The 18094-nt window shown below is 40.5% G+C and overlaps 1 protein-coding gene across 1 annotated transcript in view; it reads left to right on the forward strand.

Moving 5' to 3' along the window:
• The first annotated feature begins 449 nt into the window (after positions 1–449).
• TSPAN15 (tetraspanin 15) overlaps positions 450–18094 on the forward strand; it is a 30699-nt gene continuing 13054 nt past the window's right edge. Inside the window, exons 1-3 of the mRNA XM_075934942.2 lie at positions 450–621; positions 11927–12112; positions 15639–15713. Coding sequence (XP_075791057.1) covers positions 526–621; positions 11927–12112; positions 15639–15713 — 357 coding nt within the window. The 5' untranslated portion in view covers positions 450–525. The remainder of the gene's footprint in view (positions 622–11926; positions 12113–15638; positions 15714–18094) is intronic.

The following is an 18094-nucleotide window of genomic DNA, read 5'->3' on the forward strand; positions in this document are numbered from 1 at the left end:
GAGGGATGAGCAAATTGAGAAGTGGGAGCGGTACTGACCTGGGCACTTGCTGCCTGTCCCGCCCATGCTCCTCACACTCAACCAATTGAGGGACCTGGGCAGCAATCGCGGCCCCGCCTCCCAGCTGGGACTCCCAGGCTTGGCAGCTGGAAAAGTCAGAAAATACCGGACATTGCACATGTCTGCTATTTTCTGATTTTTTTTTTTTACCGGACAGAGCGTGCAAATAGCAGACGGAGTAGTACAATACCGGGCACCTGGCAACCCTAGGTGTCAGGGCGCTGAGGGGTGACACTGAGGGCGAAGGTGGGCTGTACAGCACCATGGTTCACAAAACTGGAGGGGTGCTGGGGAAATTCGGGGGGGGGGGGGGCGCACACCCCCATGGGGCGGGGTAGGGAAATCCCTGCCCAGTGCTGCGTCAGGCCGCTGCCGGCTGGGTGCTGCTCGCGGTCTGTGCTACAGGTGGCGGCGGGAGCAGCAGGAAGCGGGGCGGGCCGGGGCAGAGCCCAGCCGCGGAGCAGGATGGCGGCCGGGGACTCGGAAAACGTCCGCTACTGTGCGCGCTTCTCCTACCTCTGCCTCAAGTTCACCCTCATCACCTACTCCACGCTCTTCTGGGTGAGGAGGCGCCCGCGGCTGCCGGGCCCGCAGCCCCGCAAGGGGGGGGGCTTGCCCCGCCCGCCCCAGGGCCGGAGGCGGCTGGGATACCGCGCCCGGGGATGTTGCGCGGGGAGGCGCCGCCCTGCAGCCCCTGGCGGCGCGCCCACCTCCCGCCGGGCAAGCACCAGAGCTGCCCGCGAGGCAGAGCTCTCGGGGTGACTCTTGGGTGATCCTGGGCGTGGAGGTGCGTCCCGCGGGCTCATCTTCTGCGCTGCCCCGTCAAGTGCGGGAGGAGGCCAGGAACATCCCCCTCCTCAGGGCGCTACACCGGGGCCTGGGCTGGGCATGAAAGTATTTTGTGTCTGCCCCAGACGGGCCTTCGGGGGGTCCCGCTTGTCTCCTCTGGGATGCGGCTTTGTGGTTCTGGTGGGTCATGATGAACTGGTTTGGGCTCTTAGTGACTTCCATTGGCAGTTAGCATGGCAGTCAGCTGTGTACTACACTGTAACAATACAAAACATTGCTCTGTCTCACTCCTATGGGGGTGTAACAGCTAAGACGGGGAAAGGCTTCACCCACTAGAAAACCAGTTGTTTTTGTGTCCAGTTAAGGCATTTCAATTTTAAGCTTGTGGGGCTGTTCAGTGATGTTTTATCTGTCTTTGCTGTGGCTTTTAACAGAGCTAGGTGCAATGTTGTTTGCTGTCTTTTACTGATTTTCCTAGGAAAGGAAAGTCTCTACTGTGTGGTATTTCTACTACTGTGCAAAGCAGTAGACCAGCTCCCTTAGGGTATGTCTACACAACAGTGTTATTTCAGAATAACTGACGTTATTGTGAAATAACAAAGCCGGTTACACAGCAAGCCGTTATTTCAAAATAATGGCGAGCTGGAGGACTTATTTCTCTGATTCCTGTAACCCTCATTTTACAAGGAGTGAGGGAAGTGGAGGAAAAGTGTTCTTCCTTCAACTTCCTGCTGTGTAGACAGCACCAAAAGCCGAATTTAGCTATTTCAACTTCAGCTACGCAATTGATGTAGCTGAAGTTGCATAGCTTATTCTTGTCAAAGGAAGGTATTGAGGCCTACCCAGAATATGTCAAATGAGCACCAGTTTAATTGTAAATGTAAAGGAAAGGCAGCATTGTGAGATACAGGAGATAAAAATAAAAACAAAATTTGATTGGATGACCAATAACCCCGCTTTTAGGGAAGTAAGTAACTCAGACAGCAGTATGCAATAAAGTGCTGATTACCCCAAATGGAGCAGACGAAAGTTTTTGTAAGGGCAGAATGAGACAACAAAAATCTAACGTCAGCAATTGTCAGGCGAGTAGAGGAGTACCAAAATACCGAAACAGGGTATATAAGGTTGGCTGAAACAGACCAAGAGTGGACGAGTTGCGACTCCAAAAAGCTAGGTCTGATCAACCAGGGCTCCCTCCCCAGCGCTGAATCTCGCTGCCGCACATAAGCTCCAAAAGGGGAACAACACTGGTCGTAAGTTGCAACGAAAAATCCAAAGAAAGGAAAAACATAAAGAAAAGAATATCTCCTGAATCTAAACAATGCTTCTATCTTTCTTAATGTGAGTATTATATATTTGTTAACTCCATAAATTGTTTAAAGGTAAATCAGGAGGGTATATCTGTAGGAGAAGTTATTATTTATGGTTTTTTTAACTGTACTGTTTTTCTACTTTTTCTTTGAATATTCTATTGTCTTAAAAGAATAAAAAATAGTGAATTGATTTAAATGGAAAATTAATTATAAAGTAAATAGAAAAAATAAAAAATCTTTGTTTGACCCTAAAAAGAAGTATTCCTCTGTCTGTGGTTTCAAATCCTTTAAAGAACCAAACCCGGTTACCGAAAAGTCTGACTTTTACCCTGCTGTGTAGACGTGCCCTAAGTGCTTAAGAAAATTGCTCAGGCTTGCTAGGTGAAGAAAAAATAGTCATAAGCTTCTGTTGAAAGAGACATCACCCAAGCTGTTATACCTCAAATATGACTTACATGTCTGTCCTCAAAAGTGGCAACATCACCTTTAATAGGCAACCTGAGAATGAAAATGATGATCAGAGGTTAACACTCAGTAAGCCAAAAAGGAAAAAGAAAACAAAAAATTAGCTAATTTCCATTTTTAGGTTGTCAAGTTTTAGTTTTACTGTTTTACCATTTGCAGTTCAGGGACATTTCACATATGTTAACATTTCAGATTCCTAGATGAGTTTTGTTTCTCTGTCTTAAAAAACCTCCAAGTTTAAGGTTATTGAATTTCTTGTTTTGGAGAGCTAAGAAGTTTTCCTAATAGGGATAGATTTTTAAGGTAAGGTGTTTTATTTTTAAAGCATGAGCGGGGAGAACATGTTACTTTGGGTTTTTGAGTCTTCATAATGTACCTTTTTAGGTTTTGTTTTGAAAAAAGCAACTACAATTTGAGGAATGACTGAAAATCAAAACTTAACCCATATTATCTTTAGTTTAGACTTTTTTATATTAGGTATCTTTTAGCCTTTTTTATTATTATTTTCTATTTTAATAGAAAATTAAACTTTTCTCCTTCTTGGACCCCTACTTTCACTCCAGCAACCAGTCCATAAGTAGAATTTTCTGCAAAAAGATTGCCAGGTCAACCAACAGTAATTATAGCTTTTCCACGTTAGGATACTTTTCCCAATAATAACATTTTACTGATTTTGTTCTGTTGTTCTGTGTTCAAAAGGTTTCTAGTAATTTGATTTATACACAGGTATGCCTTCCATTCTTCCTTAAAAGCCACGTAATTTTTTTGGGCTGTAAGCAGATTTTCTGCAAAGGCACCTTTGTTTCTAATTTAATTATCCACTCTTTTGTTTGGTGTGGTAGACTTTTTTTAATGTGGCATAATACAACTGAATAACAGAGAAGTCCTCCTTAGTATTACAGAGTACCGGCAAAGTAGCTTTCAAACACCTTACATGTAGTCTTTATATGTAATTCTCCCCTTTCTTCTTCTTGGATTTTCAACCAGGAAAGAATACTAAACTTGTTCCTCCTGTCATATATCAAAATACATATAAGGCTACATGTCTAACACTTTGGAATAGCTATTAAAAATAAATTAGATATAATGTTTTGGTAAGTATTATAAACTAAAATTCCTAATGTTCATGTGAACTAAGATTAGCTTATGTGAGTGGATTTTGCGAACATATAGTTTACAAGACACTCCTGAAGAGACAGAATTTAAATATGTATATTAATGGAGGAAAGTTTATACACACTGTATCTTCTTTTAAATAACTTCTTGTCACCTGAGCACAAAGACCAGGCAGGTTGTACCATACCATACCACTTCATCCTCAACAAAATTACAGCAAATATTCCAGAAATGAAAAGAAGAAAAACTATAAATAACAGACTTGCAAATATAGTATTCCCAAGGCTTCTATATTTTAGTGACCCTTTCATTTTATTTATATAACTTTATTTATATCTAAACTCTTTAATCTATTAAACAGGCGATTTAGAACTTGAAAATGGGGCAGAGGGCACAATGAAAGAACTGTTGGAGGAAAAGATGGGGGCTGATGGCATTTGTTCTTGCAGAGAGCTTCCTTTGTTAGTATAATTGAATTCATTCACACTTTGAACCTATGATGTATTCTTTGAAATATGTTGTAAGCTTGATTCTCTTTAAATTCTGCTTTCTCCCAATCAAGTGATATAGTGTTCCTTACTTATCCAAATGTGTAATAAGTTCCCAAGGCTGAATTTTTAATCCTGTTATGCTGACAATAGTCCCCCACTGACATCTATCTGTAAGAGCAAAGTTTTGTTCTATACAGTGAACATCCCTTCTAGCTTGTGAAGGAATTTCAATATGTTATACTTGCTTAAAATTTTTGTTGACTGTACTAACTACTCTGTACTTTCCCCTCCTGTTATTACATCTTGTTTTGTACTAAGCACATTCACCCTCCCATTTACTTCCACATGTGCATTTGACACATCTGTTTAGTTAAACTCATTTTTGCTTCTTGTCAACATTATTGAAGATACACACACAAAATAGATTAAAAATAGTCTGAAAAAACTTGTTTTGGCTGTCAAAATGAATAAATGTGTTGCAAGGTCCTGTCACTGCTTAGGTTTCAACTGGGCATATAGAATTCTGTTTAAAATGTTAGATTTTCTGGATAACAGATTTCTAACACTTACAGCTAAAGAGGTAGTAGTATAATTTCTCTCTTCAGTATAAAAAGTATTTATGCCATGCTAGCCATAATAATGTTATCAATGCACATCTCGCCTGCATTGTAGGTTGGCTTGTAGTAAGGTTTGTAACAATAGTGGGTGTGATGTAAACATAAAATATTTTACAACACTGTTAGACTTGAATTTATCTTTGAAATTTTCTTCAAACATGAATACAAAGCTTCAAAAAGCTGTTTTTCCAGAGTTTCTAGCCAATAATGTTTTTTAAAAAAAAATGATTGCCCACATTCACATTATCGAGGTGAAAATAACTAATATTGAGTAGTCACAGAATTAGATGACTCGCTTAAACTTTTTTGTATGTGAATGAAATTGTAAATTTTGTTCTGGGACCAGTTGTTAAAAATCTACTTTTTCTTCTGCTTGGGAAAGTGACTCCACCCTTTTCCACACACACAATAATACAGAGGCTGTTCCTATCATTTGGTGATATATATTCAGTTAATACAAATCAAGGCACATCTGGTATAATAAAATATGAATTACCAAATTTAAATTCAGTTCTGAAGTATACAGAATGCAAAATATACTTATGTCTTTATGGTTATCCGTGTGTTCTTTTGGACTTCAGTAGCAGCTGGAAGGAGGAAAAGGATCAACATTAGCAGGAAAGAATGAGCAGGAGGGGCTAACAACCTTTCCCAAATTGTTACATCTTGGTTGAGGCAAAGTAATGATGCTGTTGTTTTTAGCCATCTAGGCTGTGAGTTTTGTTTTTTGATTATTTTAAATATAGTAGAAATAATGAGTACAGTAATAAAGCTGATTTATTATGCACGTTTTACAACAAATTATTTCTCTGGTGTGTCAGAGAAGTGCCCAGGCGGACAAGTTTATACAAGTAATGACATTGCTGGATGTCACCTTCTACATTTTGATCTGTACATTAATGCTAATCTAGGATTTTAAAAAATCATATTTCAAATATTTACAAGTTAATCTAAATATAATGCACAAGGATTTTTAATAATGCGTCTGTTTTTTATTCTGGAATTCCCGCTACTCAAAAAAGTCTTTATAATACAGTATGGAATATGTGTGTTTTGCATGACGGTACAGGGTAAATGTTTTATTAGCATGATTGTGGGAAACTTGCATTACTTCTAAATGGCAGAGCTACAAATGAGTGCCAATAAATGCTTTTTAGCTCCCACATGATAAATTTTCAATTTTTTCAAATTTTGCAGAATAAATATTTTAGAAATGTTCTACAGAGTTTAAGTTTTAATGGGACCAAGTTTGTAATACTTTATCTGACAAGCACTACTACAGGTTGAACCTCTCTAGTCTGGCACCCTTGAGACCTGACTGTTGCTAAACCAGAGAATTTGCTGAACTGTGGAGGTCAATATTGTCTAGCAGCATTATCAACACTTCCACTGCTTACTGGGGTCTTACAAGACATTTAGGGGTAAATTAAAGCTAAATAATAGAGACAGGACTGGTGGCTTTAAACAAACTTTATGGGATTATGGGAAAATTGGCCACACTCATGATAAGTGGACATCCAGCTAACTAAAATCATGCCAGACCATGGCTATTGCTAGACCAGAGAATGCCAGACTAGAGATTTTCAACCTTTACCTTGAAGTGCGAAATGCTGGAACCTTCCAGAATGAGAAGTAAGTGCTGTATGACCTGTTAGAAATCTCAGACTATCCCTTGAGGTATAGTTCACATTTTGACTCCTACTGGATCCGAGACGCATCTTAAACCTGTCATTTTCACAACACTGAATGGTGTCCATTCTGGTTCTCAGTGAGGCCAGTGTAACCATTTCGGGAGTGGGATGAAAGGAAGCATTTGTGTGGTATGTTGATTTAATAAAGGAAAATAACTGAAACTTCTAAATTTGGAATATCTGAAATAGTCTGGGAGGGGCTGGGTGGGCAAGAGTGCAGGATTAAGTAGACAAAAGTGCATTGTGTGTTGTATGGTTCTGCTGTTAATTAGTTAGGTATCATCACCAGATATGAAAAGTCTGATATATTATTGCTGCCAGACAATTCTTTAGATGTAGTTTGGTTTGTAAATATGGATCAATAATTCAAGAAAAAAAGCTTCAGAGGGGTAGCCAAGTTAGTCTGTAACTAGAAAAACATTAAAAAAAAAAGAATAATCTAGTAGCACCTTAAAGACTAACAAAACATGGAGATGGTATCAAGAGCTTTCATGGGTTTTGCCCACGAAAGCTCACAATACCATCTACATGTTTTGTTAGTCTTTAAGGTGCTACTAGATTATTCATTGTTTTTTCAAGAAAAAAAATCTCTCAACAGAATTTGCTAGTGTTAAAACAATAAACTTCTGAAAACTAGGGTATTCAAATGTGAGTTTCCACAAATAAACTTAACTCTGACTCATATTCCCACCACTTTGCACACCCTTGTATAAATTATATACTTGCTTGACAAGTATTTCAGCTATTAGGCAAATCAAACCCTCAAAACTTGCTGGTTTGATTAGATGTTGACAGCTGAGGACATCTTAAACACTGTATACCAAGGATGGGCAAGATATGGCCTGTGAGCTGGATGCAGCCTGCCAAGCCATTTGATCCAGCCTGCGGCAGCCCCACCTCCAGGTCAATCGGGATGGGGAAGTGCATGAAGTCATTCACTGTTCAAAGCAGCTGGTGGCTCTTCTCCTCCCCCTTGCCAGGAGCATGTGTCACCTAGAGGGAGCCACCAGCTGTTTTGAACAGCAAATGACTTTGCGCACTCCCCCACCCCCAGATCTCGATTGGATTGGGGACGGGAGTGCACGACGTTTCCTCCTACTGCCAGGGGTGTGCGACACCAGTGGGAACCGCCAGCTGTTCAAAGCAACTGGTGGTTCCCTTAGGGGCCATGCACCCCTGGCTGGGTTTGGGGGGGGGAGGTGAGAGATTTTGTGCACTCTCCTGCCCCCAGGCAAATGGGGCCTGGAGATATGGGTTGATTTAGTTGGGATTGGTCCTGCCTAGAGCAGGAGGCTGGACTTGATGACCTTTTGAAGTCTCTTCCAGCTCTGTGGTTCTAAGATTCTATGATATGAGTGGGGGAGAAGTCTCCTCTCCCTGCCATGGACACACAGTGCCTGGAGAGAACCACCCCTTCTATCTAAGGTCTCGCCCATTCCACGTAAGGATGTGCCTTTTCTGACAGTGGTCTTGGCCCACGACCACCACATAAAATGGTGAAGTGGTCCCCTTGGAAAAATTATTGCCCATTCCTGCTGTATACTACAGGGTCTTGTGTGTAGTTGCTTGTGGTAGTGTGTGTTAAATTCTACCAACCAGCTTTTCTTAGGAGAGTATACCAAGGCTGTGTCTACATTGGCACCCTTTTCCGAAAAAGGGATGCTAATGAGACAAGTCGGAATTGCAAATGCTGCGGGGGATTTAAATATCCCCCGCGGCATTTGCATGAACATGGCTGCTGCTTTTTTCCGGCTCGGGGCTTTGCCGGAGAAAAGCGCCAGTCTAGACGGGATCTTTCAGAAAATAAAGCCTTTTCCGGAAGATCCCTTATTCCTCTTAAAATCAGGATTTACCAGATTTTACTCTGGAGTAGATTTTATTGTTGAGATTTAAGTCCCTGAAAATTGGAGTTTGTAATGGAAAAACTGACACAGTCCTAACAGAGGTGCTGTAAGAGGCTTTCATATGGTCAGCATGTAAAGTAGGCATTTGAAAACATGGCAAATCTAAAAGTGCTGATTTAATCAAATTCAGATTTAAACCTATGTAGCAGCACCATGTAATAGAAAAAACTTATTTGATAAAAGATTATTAGTTATATTAATATATTTATGCTATAATGGCCGAAAAGCTTGCAATTTTTCCAGTAAGTTGGTGTTCAAGATTATTGGCGAGACACTGTTAAAGGAGAGAAGTTGAAAAAACATGTAATTGTATTCAAGTGTTGAGAGACTAATTTTAAATAAACACAGGACTGATAAATTGTGTGTTCTGTTATTGGCTTTTAGCAAACTATTTTCCCATTTTTATAAACTGCAATAACCTCAAAGCATTAGTTAGTATAAACTTTTTCCTAGAATAAGATTAAAAATGCTATATTGCATAGTAATTCTTTTAAAATTAATGAACTTTGCAAATCTTCTAATATACATTTGCTGTTACAAGGTTTATTACAGGTTCTTTGAATTGTTTGCTAATGTTCCTAAGTTTCATATAAGCTAGAGTAATATGAATTATCATAATCATTTATAACAGATAAGTCAAAACATTTTACTTTTTGAAAGCTAAATTAACATTAGAGATCAGCCTTCTAAAGATGTAAAAGCAATTAAAAATAGCTACAGTAGAAAAAGGCTCTTAAGGTAAATACTAAGCTGAATAAGCATTGTCTGTCTTTTCTCTTCTCTTCTGTGAGTCATAAACTGCCTGATACAATAGGTACTCTGAATTGGGGGAAGGGTGTTAGACTGAATTCAGTATGATTGAATCAGTTATTTATTAGCTGAATTCAACAATACAGTGATAAGTGTTAATGCATACATAGAAAAAGACACTAGTGTCAAGTACACCACTACAAGGTTGAGAACACTGTGTCGGATTCTCTAGAGACATCTTTATTGTGTACCTCCCCCTTCCCCTCCCCCTTACCCAAATTCCATTGAGTCATCACAGTGTATCCCGTCCCAAATTAGCTTGGGTCTTCCTCGCACCGGCTGGTCATGCCTCGGGGGCACTAGGGGGTGCGGGGTTGGGGGACTCGGGCCCGCCTACTCTCCGGAGTCCCAACCCAGAGCCCTAAGGCAGGGAGAGTGCTCCCTGTCCAGCAGGTGGGGTAGTAACCCCTAAACTCACCCGCTCTCGGGTTCTGCAGCCCCGCCCTGGGTCACTTCCTACTCTGTCACCTCAGCCCCTTCATCCCCCCAGTGGTCCCGGGGTCCGAGTCACCTCACTCGGTGTCAGGTCTCTGCTCCCTCGGGTTCCTGTCCCGGCTCCTGTGAGGACCTTCTCCCCCACTCCAGCGTCCCCGGGTCTACTTTTCAGTGTCCTGCCGTCTCAGCATGTGGCGTCATTGTTCAGTGTCGACGAGCTGTTGCGCTTGGCTCTGACGTCCTCACCCGGTGCCCCAGGGTCAAGTTGCACAGCGTTGACGTCATCCACATGCGCCACCTGGCTCGCCTCCCTGGCATTCTCAGCGCCGGAGTCTGGTCGGGTTTGGGTGTCCCCTTCCCTTGGATCCTGCGTGGTTGCTCTGGTGGCTTTCCCATGGGCATCCCCGCCCGGGAGTCCCTTCTCCTGGGGAACCCCCTATCTCCCCTTGCGTGCGGGGTTGCTGCACCCTGCCACACACCATCTATAGAAGTGTTGTGTGGGTGAGATTTGCTGTGGCAGCAAGAAGTTCAAGAACTTGCAAAGATCTTGGAAGTTACCTAAGATTATTGACTACGTCTACATCACAGACCTTACAGTGGAACAGCTGTATCACTGCAGCTGTGTCCCTGTAAGGTCTCTCATGCAACTGCTCTTTGCCAAGCTCTTCTGTTGGCAGAATTAAAACACCACCACCAAGTGGCGGTAGCTACTTTGGAGGAAGAGTATTTCCTGCCAATGTAGTGCTGCCTACAACAAACACTTGTATCAGGCCTTGTCTGCATTGGCATGTTTTGTCGCCAAAAACTGCCTTTTGTTGACAAAACAGTGAAAGCATACACACTACAATGCAACTTTTGTTAGGAAAAACACTCAGTTTTGGTGACAAAAAAATTCCATCCCTGCAAGAGACTTTTGTCTTTTGCCCTCCCTTTATTGTCGACAAAAAGCCAGTGTGGACTCTGCTGTTTGTTTCGTTGAGAGAACTGGCTTCCATCAGTATCCCACAATGCCTGCCCTGATGGTTGTGCTCATTGTTTTGTGATCTCTGCTGTTCCAGGAAGTTTGACAGCTGAGTGAACTGCACCCTTTGGGGAATAAACAAAAACAGAAAATCATTAGAATGCTCCTGTTCTTGAGAGATTGCTTTTGACATTCCTCAGCATGGAGAGCTCACAGAGCTACTGGTGATGTTGCTCCCAGCAGCTGAGAATGCCTTCTCTCACTGCACTGTGGAGTACACAATGCTTTGCTCTATCTGATGACAGGGGAGCTACCAATGTAGCAAGGAAATGTCAACAATGGGATGCAGAAAAAACAGTTTGACCATTTTTCACTTTTGCATGTCAATAGCACTTTTTTGTCACCAAACCTTCCCAGTGTAGACAGCCTCAGTCATGGGTGCATTTTTTCACACTGACAGACAAAAGCATTACTGACAAAAGTGCTAGTGTAGATAAAACTTAAGAAGAGTAATAAAAGCTGTGATCAAATACATGTGTTCATAGATAAAGAGTCCATATGCAATCACCTTGTAGAAAAATTGAATTGGCAGGAGCTCCAATAAATATTTTAAATCAGCTTTTCATAATAATTCTATTGCTATGAAGTGATGGCAAACAATTAACTATGTACAAGCCATTTTGAACTTATTGCTTGCAATGTACTTTAATTTGGGGGTTATGTGATATACAAAGAGAACATTATATTAGGTAAATTTAGAGACCAGTTTTTTCCCTTAATCTAGTGCATAGTAATTGTAGCGGTAAACAATTAGTGAAAATACTTGTATATATCAGATAGTGAAAAAGACAAATTAATACAATTACAGGCAGTCCCCGGGTTACGTACAAGATAGGGACTGTAGGTTTGTTCTTAAGCTGAATTTGTATGTAAGTCAGAACTGGTACATATTGTAGGGGAAACTCTAGCCAAACATTTCTCCAGAGCTCAGTTTTATTCTCCCACACCTCTCTTCCCTCAGTCCTTTATTCTCAAGTTGAGGTGTCTGCTGAGAAAAGCCGCTCCGCGTCTCCCTGGTCTTCTGGGGGCGGGGGGAGGGAGCGCTAGCTTTGTGTCTCCCTGGTCTGCTGGGGGGAAGCAGCTAGTGCGGGGTTGCCTCACCCCGTTTGTAAGTAGGGATCCGATGTAAGTCGGATCCATGTAACCTGGGGACTGCCTGTAATCAAATTACACCTATTTAAGAAAAAACAACCATTTTTCTTTTTTCATTTCAGCTGATAGGGGCACTTGTTCTTGCTGTTGGAATTTATGCTGAAGTTGAAAGACAGAAGTATAAAACCCTTGAAAGTGCCTTTCTAGCCCCAGCAATTATTCTAATACTCTTGGGCATTGTAATGTTTCTTGTATCCTTTGTGGGTGTATTGGCTTCTTTAAGGGACAACATATGCCTTCTTCAAGCAGTAAGTACTCTAGTTTTTTTATGAGGCGTTATATAGTTTTTATATTTGTAAATATTACTTGACCTCAACCCCCGTAAGTGTTGCACCATGAATCTTTTAGAACATTGTATAAAACACAGTATTTTTCCTCTTCTTCAATTCAATAACAGAGAGAAACTATGTATAGCAAGGCTGTTACACTCAACTCTTAAGAAGCAATAAAATAAACTCACTTTTCTTTCTTCAATTAAACATAAAATTGTAATATTCAAATGAATATTTCATTGCATGGATACCTTTGTAATGAGTCATTTGGATTAATATTTAATGTGTACAAATTAGGGATGTAAGAGACTAGTCGACTAGTGATGCGACTAGTTACTTCCTCCCCCCTTGCTGCCCCTATCAGAGAGAGGCAGCAAAGGGGGGAGCAGGAGCCGGTGCTGGGGGGAGCTGGCTTAAAAGCCGGTTCCCCCCAGCACCTTCTCTGTAAGGGCAGGGGAGGTAGAGGCACAGCGGGAAATGGTGCGAGTGGAGACTGAAGCAGTTTCCGCTCGCGCTGCTTCTGCTGTGATTCTGCTTTTGACATGTACAAGAGCCACAGCCGAAGTTTCCTCTGCCCTACCCCTGCCCTGCGAGCAGTAAGCCACTTAGAAAAGTGCCGCATGCTCCTAGCAGCATGGAGGAAACTTTGTGTGCTCCTCCACCTCCAACCTCTGATTGGCCTGGGGGCAGAGGACACTTCATGCGCTCCTCCTGCCCCCAGGCTGATCAGGGCTTAAGGGCGGTGGAGCATGTGAAGTCTCCTCCTGCCCTGCCAGAAGCGCAAGGCACTTTGAAGAGGCCCCGGCCAGAAAATATTGCCCACCCCTGCTCTAGTACATGTCAAGCCCTGAGGGGTTTCTGCTTTTGAACTGTAGCAAGAGCCTCGTAGTCTACTTGCTACAGTTCAAAGATGGAGGTGCTCTTATAGACTAATGGAATAGTCAATGGAAATCCCATAGACTATGCGATTAGTTAATTAATCTAAATTTAACATCCCTCATACAAATGTGATTTTCACAAGTGCTCAGCATTGGTCCAGCTATATTGCTGCTGAGATATTATTGACTTCTGTGGGTGCAGAGTTCAGCCAATTTTGAGCATTTTTAAAAATCTTGTCCTAGTACCATAAGTGAACAAATGATGAGCAAATAAATGTCAAATATGTAAAGATTAGGTTGTTTACTTCAAGTAGAGTAAATATGATAAATACTTGCAATATTTTCTAATTAGTAGTAAGGTAATAAGATTCCCATCATCATAGTATCTGGACTCATTTTATATATCTTGAGATTAGAACCAAACATCTTCTAAAAACAAAGAACATATTCTTTGCAGACCTTTGTAGCAATAAACGGAGTGAGCTATGTCAGATTACAGTTGTAAATAAACTGTTTTAAGAGACTCCAGGGCTTACAACTAGAAAAAAGCTAAAGAAAGGGATACATGTCACACTTTAAAAGCCAGTGAATGCTTGGTGGTATCTAATTCTAGAGGGTTCACCACTATGAATGCTCTCCTTCAAACTTGTATGAGCTTCACTCTTGAAAGAGATAGCCAAAGCCTTATTTCTGTGTGTTTTTGTTGTTAAACAAAAACCATAACACTTGGGAGAATAATCAGTCTTTGGTGAGATAACTAGAACCTATGTAATGAAGGGATTTACAGCTAATATCCCAAATTATGACTAGGCAACCAAAATGGATTGCAGTGGCTGAAAGTTACATTTAGCCTTGGATACACTGTGTGCCATTTGTCTAGTCTGATGGTAGCAAAGGCATGTATTGTGGCGAGGACTGCATTTGAGAGGAACCTGCACAATCTCTTAGGCAGTTGAAAAAAAAAGAAAAAAAATACCTGGCCAGTGCTGCTATCTGAACAAAGAAGCTTGAAACTGTGAACAACTTTTATAGCCGAATTTTGCAGTGGTTCTCAAACTGTGGATTTGGACCCCAAAGTGGATTGCAAGCCCATTTTAATGGGGTCATCAGAGCTGGCTTAGAATTGCTGGGGATTGGGTCTTCAGGATTCTGCTCCTCCTACGGAGATCATGTTTTGTTTTCAGGATAGGACTGCAGGGCAATGAAGTTTGAGAACCTCTGGATTAAGGCATTAACTGAGGGGTAGTGGTCAGGAGAAGCATTCTGAGGAGATGGCAGCCTCAGATTGAGTCTAAACAAGTTGGCTTGCATTCAAATTTCAGTGTACCATTCATTGGAGAAACAGGGGAATGGTTCTATGGGCTACAATGAGAAGATGTACAACTGTGTAATCAGTATATTGGTGGCATTTTAGCACATAGTTCCTCAGAATCTTAGAGCTGAGATGGAAACAGCAGTAATCTAGTATTTCTCTGCTATTTCTGTGAAAGAATGAGTAGCTATTTGAGGGGAATTTCGTTCACCCTGCCCAGTGTTGTGCTCATAAACAGCATACAAACATAATTATTATTCACCTGCCAAATTTTAAGTTTATGGAATAGTTAAATGTGATTCATATCGTAGGCTAAAATGATGGGTGACTGCAGTTTTTAAAAGTTCACTGGAAATTGACTTGGAAGGCATTGAACTCTGGGCCATATAGATACAGAGAAAACTGCTGAGAATATGAGGTTGTGTGATCATAGTCTCTAATTATACAGCTGTATTGCTTCCCATTCTATGGCAGGAAACCTTACCATTCTTGCTGTTGCTTGTGGATTTGAATAATGAAGGCTCTTGGTGGTTTTTTCTTAGACTAATTCTGTCTCTAGCAAGGAAAGGACTTGAAACTATAGTGGTTCCTGGTTGTTCACAACAGTCTGAATAAACTCAGTTTACTAATATGCACAGTGTGCAGTGTTTTCTTCTAGCCTTGTTTACTCTTGGTATGTGCATGTGTTCGCAAATGACGCATTGTGTTTTCCTGTTTGGGGATTGGGAAAGGAAGGAATAGATCAGAAGCAGGAAGTAAAACATTTCTGATGCGCTAGTCACATAGCACAGCACTAATTTTTGCTCTCATGTTTTGGAAAAAAGGAATTGTGGTCGTGGTGGTGAACATCTGACCCTCTCAAAATTTGGCTGACTTTGAATATTACTGATCTTTTCAGGAAGCATACAAACATAATATTATGTATTTTTAGCAGTTCATTAATATGCTATTACAAGAGCTACAATAGTGATATGGAGAGTGGAAGAGGTGTTTTGGCATGATAAATGCAATGTGAATGTTAAAAAAGCTATGTTAATTTTAGTTGAGTTGAAAACAGGAAAATAAATCAGTATTTCCAAATCAAAAAAGGTTCAGTTAGTAACATGGAGAAAAGGATCTCTTAAACCACAAACAGTTTATATCTATAAACTTATTCCGTGATAACCTTGATTTTTTCCTGTTATCTTTCAAAAGTACATGGAGATTTAGAAAATTGTTCAGTATGTTGTAGGTTAAGTAGAATAATTGAAGGAAAAACAGAGGAAAATTGCTTCTAAGCTTATTTAGGTGTTTTTGCCATTACATTTTGCAGTTCATGTACATCCTTGGTATTTGTCTCTTCATTGAATTGATTGGAGGAGTTGTGGCACTGATCTTCAGAAATCAGGTGAGCTAAATTAATTTACATTTTTATTCCTTAGTAATGTTATGTACTGTATGCAAATTTGTGGCTACAGCTATTTAGAGGGTAAAAGTTTTTAACTTGTCATGTGAACACTAAAAGGTAAGGGACTAAAGATACAGGTTTTTAAGTTTTTTTCAAATTAGTTGGAAAAAAGAAATTGTCATAGTTAGTGCAGCTTGTCTTGAGACCTAAGAATAAGAAAAAAGATTGTGTGTATGGTTTGTTAGTAAGGATCTGCACTATGTGCAGAACCGGTTTATAAAACCTGTCTGTATTATAATATTCTTTTCTTTATTTTACTTCCCATTTTACCTCCCTTAGCTGCTTTCTGAAATTTTTCACTGTTCAGGGAGACTTGGTCACTTTTGGGTCAACAATCTGTTTTGCATTTCATTTTCATCTTGTTCATGAATATTAGTTCAGTAGTGCTTTCATTATCTCAGTTGTTATTAGGTCAGAGTATCTTTCTTTCAATAACAAAATTACTTTGCTCAGACAGACCAGATCAAGCAAACACACATTACATGCTGATTAAATTGAATAATGGACTAATTCATCTATATGTGTGTGTTTTTCTGGTAATATAGTGAGTGCTCTTTTTGTTAAAGTTTTAGGACATAAGTATGTATGCCATGTTAAGTAGCAGAAGTATATACACATCTATTTTTATATTGGCAAAATCAGTAAGAACATTCAGAAGGAAAAAAGGAACAAAAAATAAAGGGTCACCCACCAATGCCTTACATCACTCTCTTCTAAAATGTGTTCTTATGGATAGCTTTCAAACACATTGTTTTTAAATGAGAAATCTTGCCATTGTATTTCTCACCTTTGTTTTGAAACAAGCTTTCCCTTTCTCCAGGACTGCTCTTTCTACTTGATGCATTCTTGATGCTACTGTGAAGTTCTGAAATTGAATTTGAACATCAAAAGATGGGTTATCTTCACTTTTAAAAGTTGTAATTAACGGCGACAGTAATGTATACTTCATATTGTGCAAATTATTCTTCTAGATTCCATTTAAAGTGAGAAACTAGACATCAGAATGCAACCCATTAAATGCATGTACTGTATCAGAATCAAAATGAGTGGACATTATAGTAAATAGAAAATTTGATTCATGGTTAATAAAACATCTGAGTGCGGGGAAGGGTTGCTGTTGATTTTCATAAAGTAAAGGTACAAATGGTCATTCCTGTAACTCTCCCCTCACCGCTTTTTTTTTTCTGTTGAATTAGTTAGCTGTTTCAGCAGAGAGATTAATAACTGAAAGGACTTGGGGGCTGTACTACTCGCTTTTAGAGTTGGTGGAGTGCTTGGCGTCAATTGTTTAAGGATCAGGATATAATTTTAAGGATCAGGATATAATTTTAAACTTCTTGCTCCCTTCAGTAATACACTGAATTTCATAGAATTATAGAATACTAGGACTGGAAGGGACCTCAGGAGGTCGAGTCCAGTCCCCTGCCCTTGTGGCAGGACCAAATACTGTCTAGACCATCCCTGATAGACATTTATTTAACCTACTCTTAAATATCTCCAGAGATGGAGATTCCACAACCTCCCTGGGCAATTTATTCCAGTGTTTGACCACCCTGACAGTAAGGAACTTTTTCCTAATGTCCAACCTAAACCTCCCTTGCTGAAGTTTAAGCCCATTGCTTCTGGTTCTATCCTCAGAGGCCAAGATGAACAAGTTTTCTCCCTCCTCCTTATGACACCCTTTTAGATATCTGAAAACTGCTATTATGTCCCCCTTCAGTCTTCTCTTTTCTAAACTAAACAAACCAATTCTTTCAGCCTTCCTTCATAGGTCATATTATCTATACCTTTAATCATTCTTGTTGCTCTTCTCTGGACCCTCTCCAATTTCGCCACATCCTTCTTGAAATACGGTGCCCAGAACTGGACACAATACTCCAACTGAGGACTAACCAGCGCAGAATAGAGCGGAAGAATGACTTCTCTTGTCTTGCTCACAACACACCTGTTAATGCACCCCAGAATCATGTTTGCTTTTTTTTGCAACAGCATCACACTGCTGACTCATATTCAGCTTGTGGTCCACTATAACCCCTAGTTCCCTTTCTGCGGTACTCCTTCCTAGACAGTCGCTTCCCATTCTGTATGTGTGAAACTGATTGTTCCTTCCTAAGTGGAGCACTTTGCATTTGTCTTTATTAAACTTCATCCTGTTTACCTCAGACCATTTCTCCAATTTGTCCAGATCATTTTGAATTATGACCCTATCCTCCAGAGCAGTTGCAACCACTCCCAGCTTGGTATCATCTGCAAAGTTAATAAGCCAATTCTAAATCGTTGATGAAGATATTCAAGAGAAGTGGTCCCAAAACAGAAACCCT

The sequence above is a fragment of the Pelodiscus sinensis genome, chromosome 8 (assembly GCF_052426305.1).
Source record: "Pelodiscus sinensis isolate ZL-2025 chromosome 8, ASM5242630v1, whole genome shotgun sequence".
Lineage (NCBI taxonomy): Eukaryota > Metazoa > Chordata > Testudines > Trionychidae > Pelodiscus > Pelodiscus sinensis.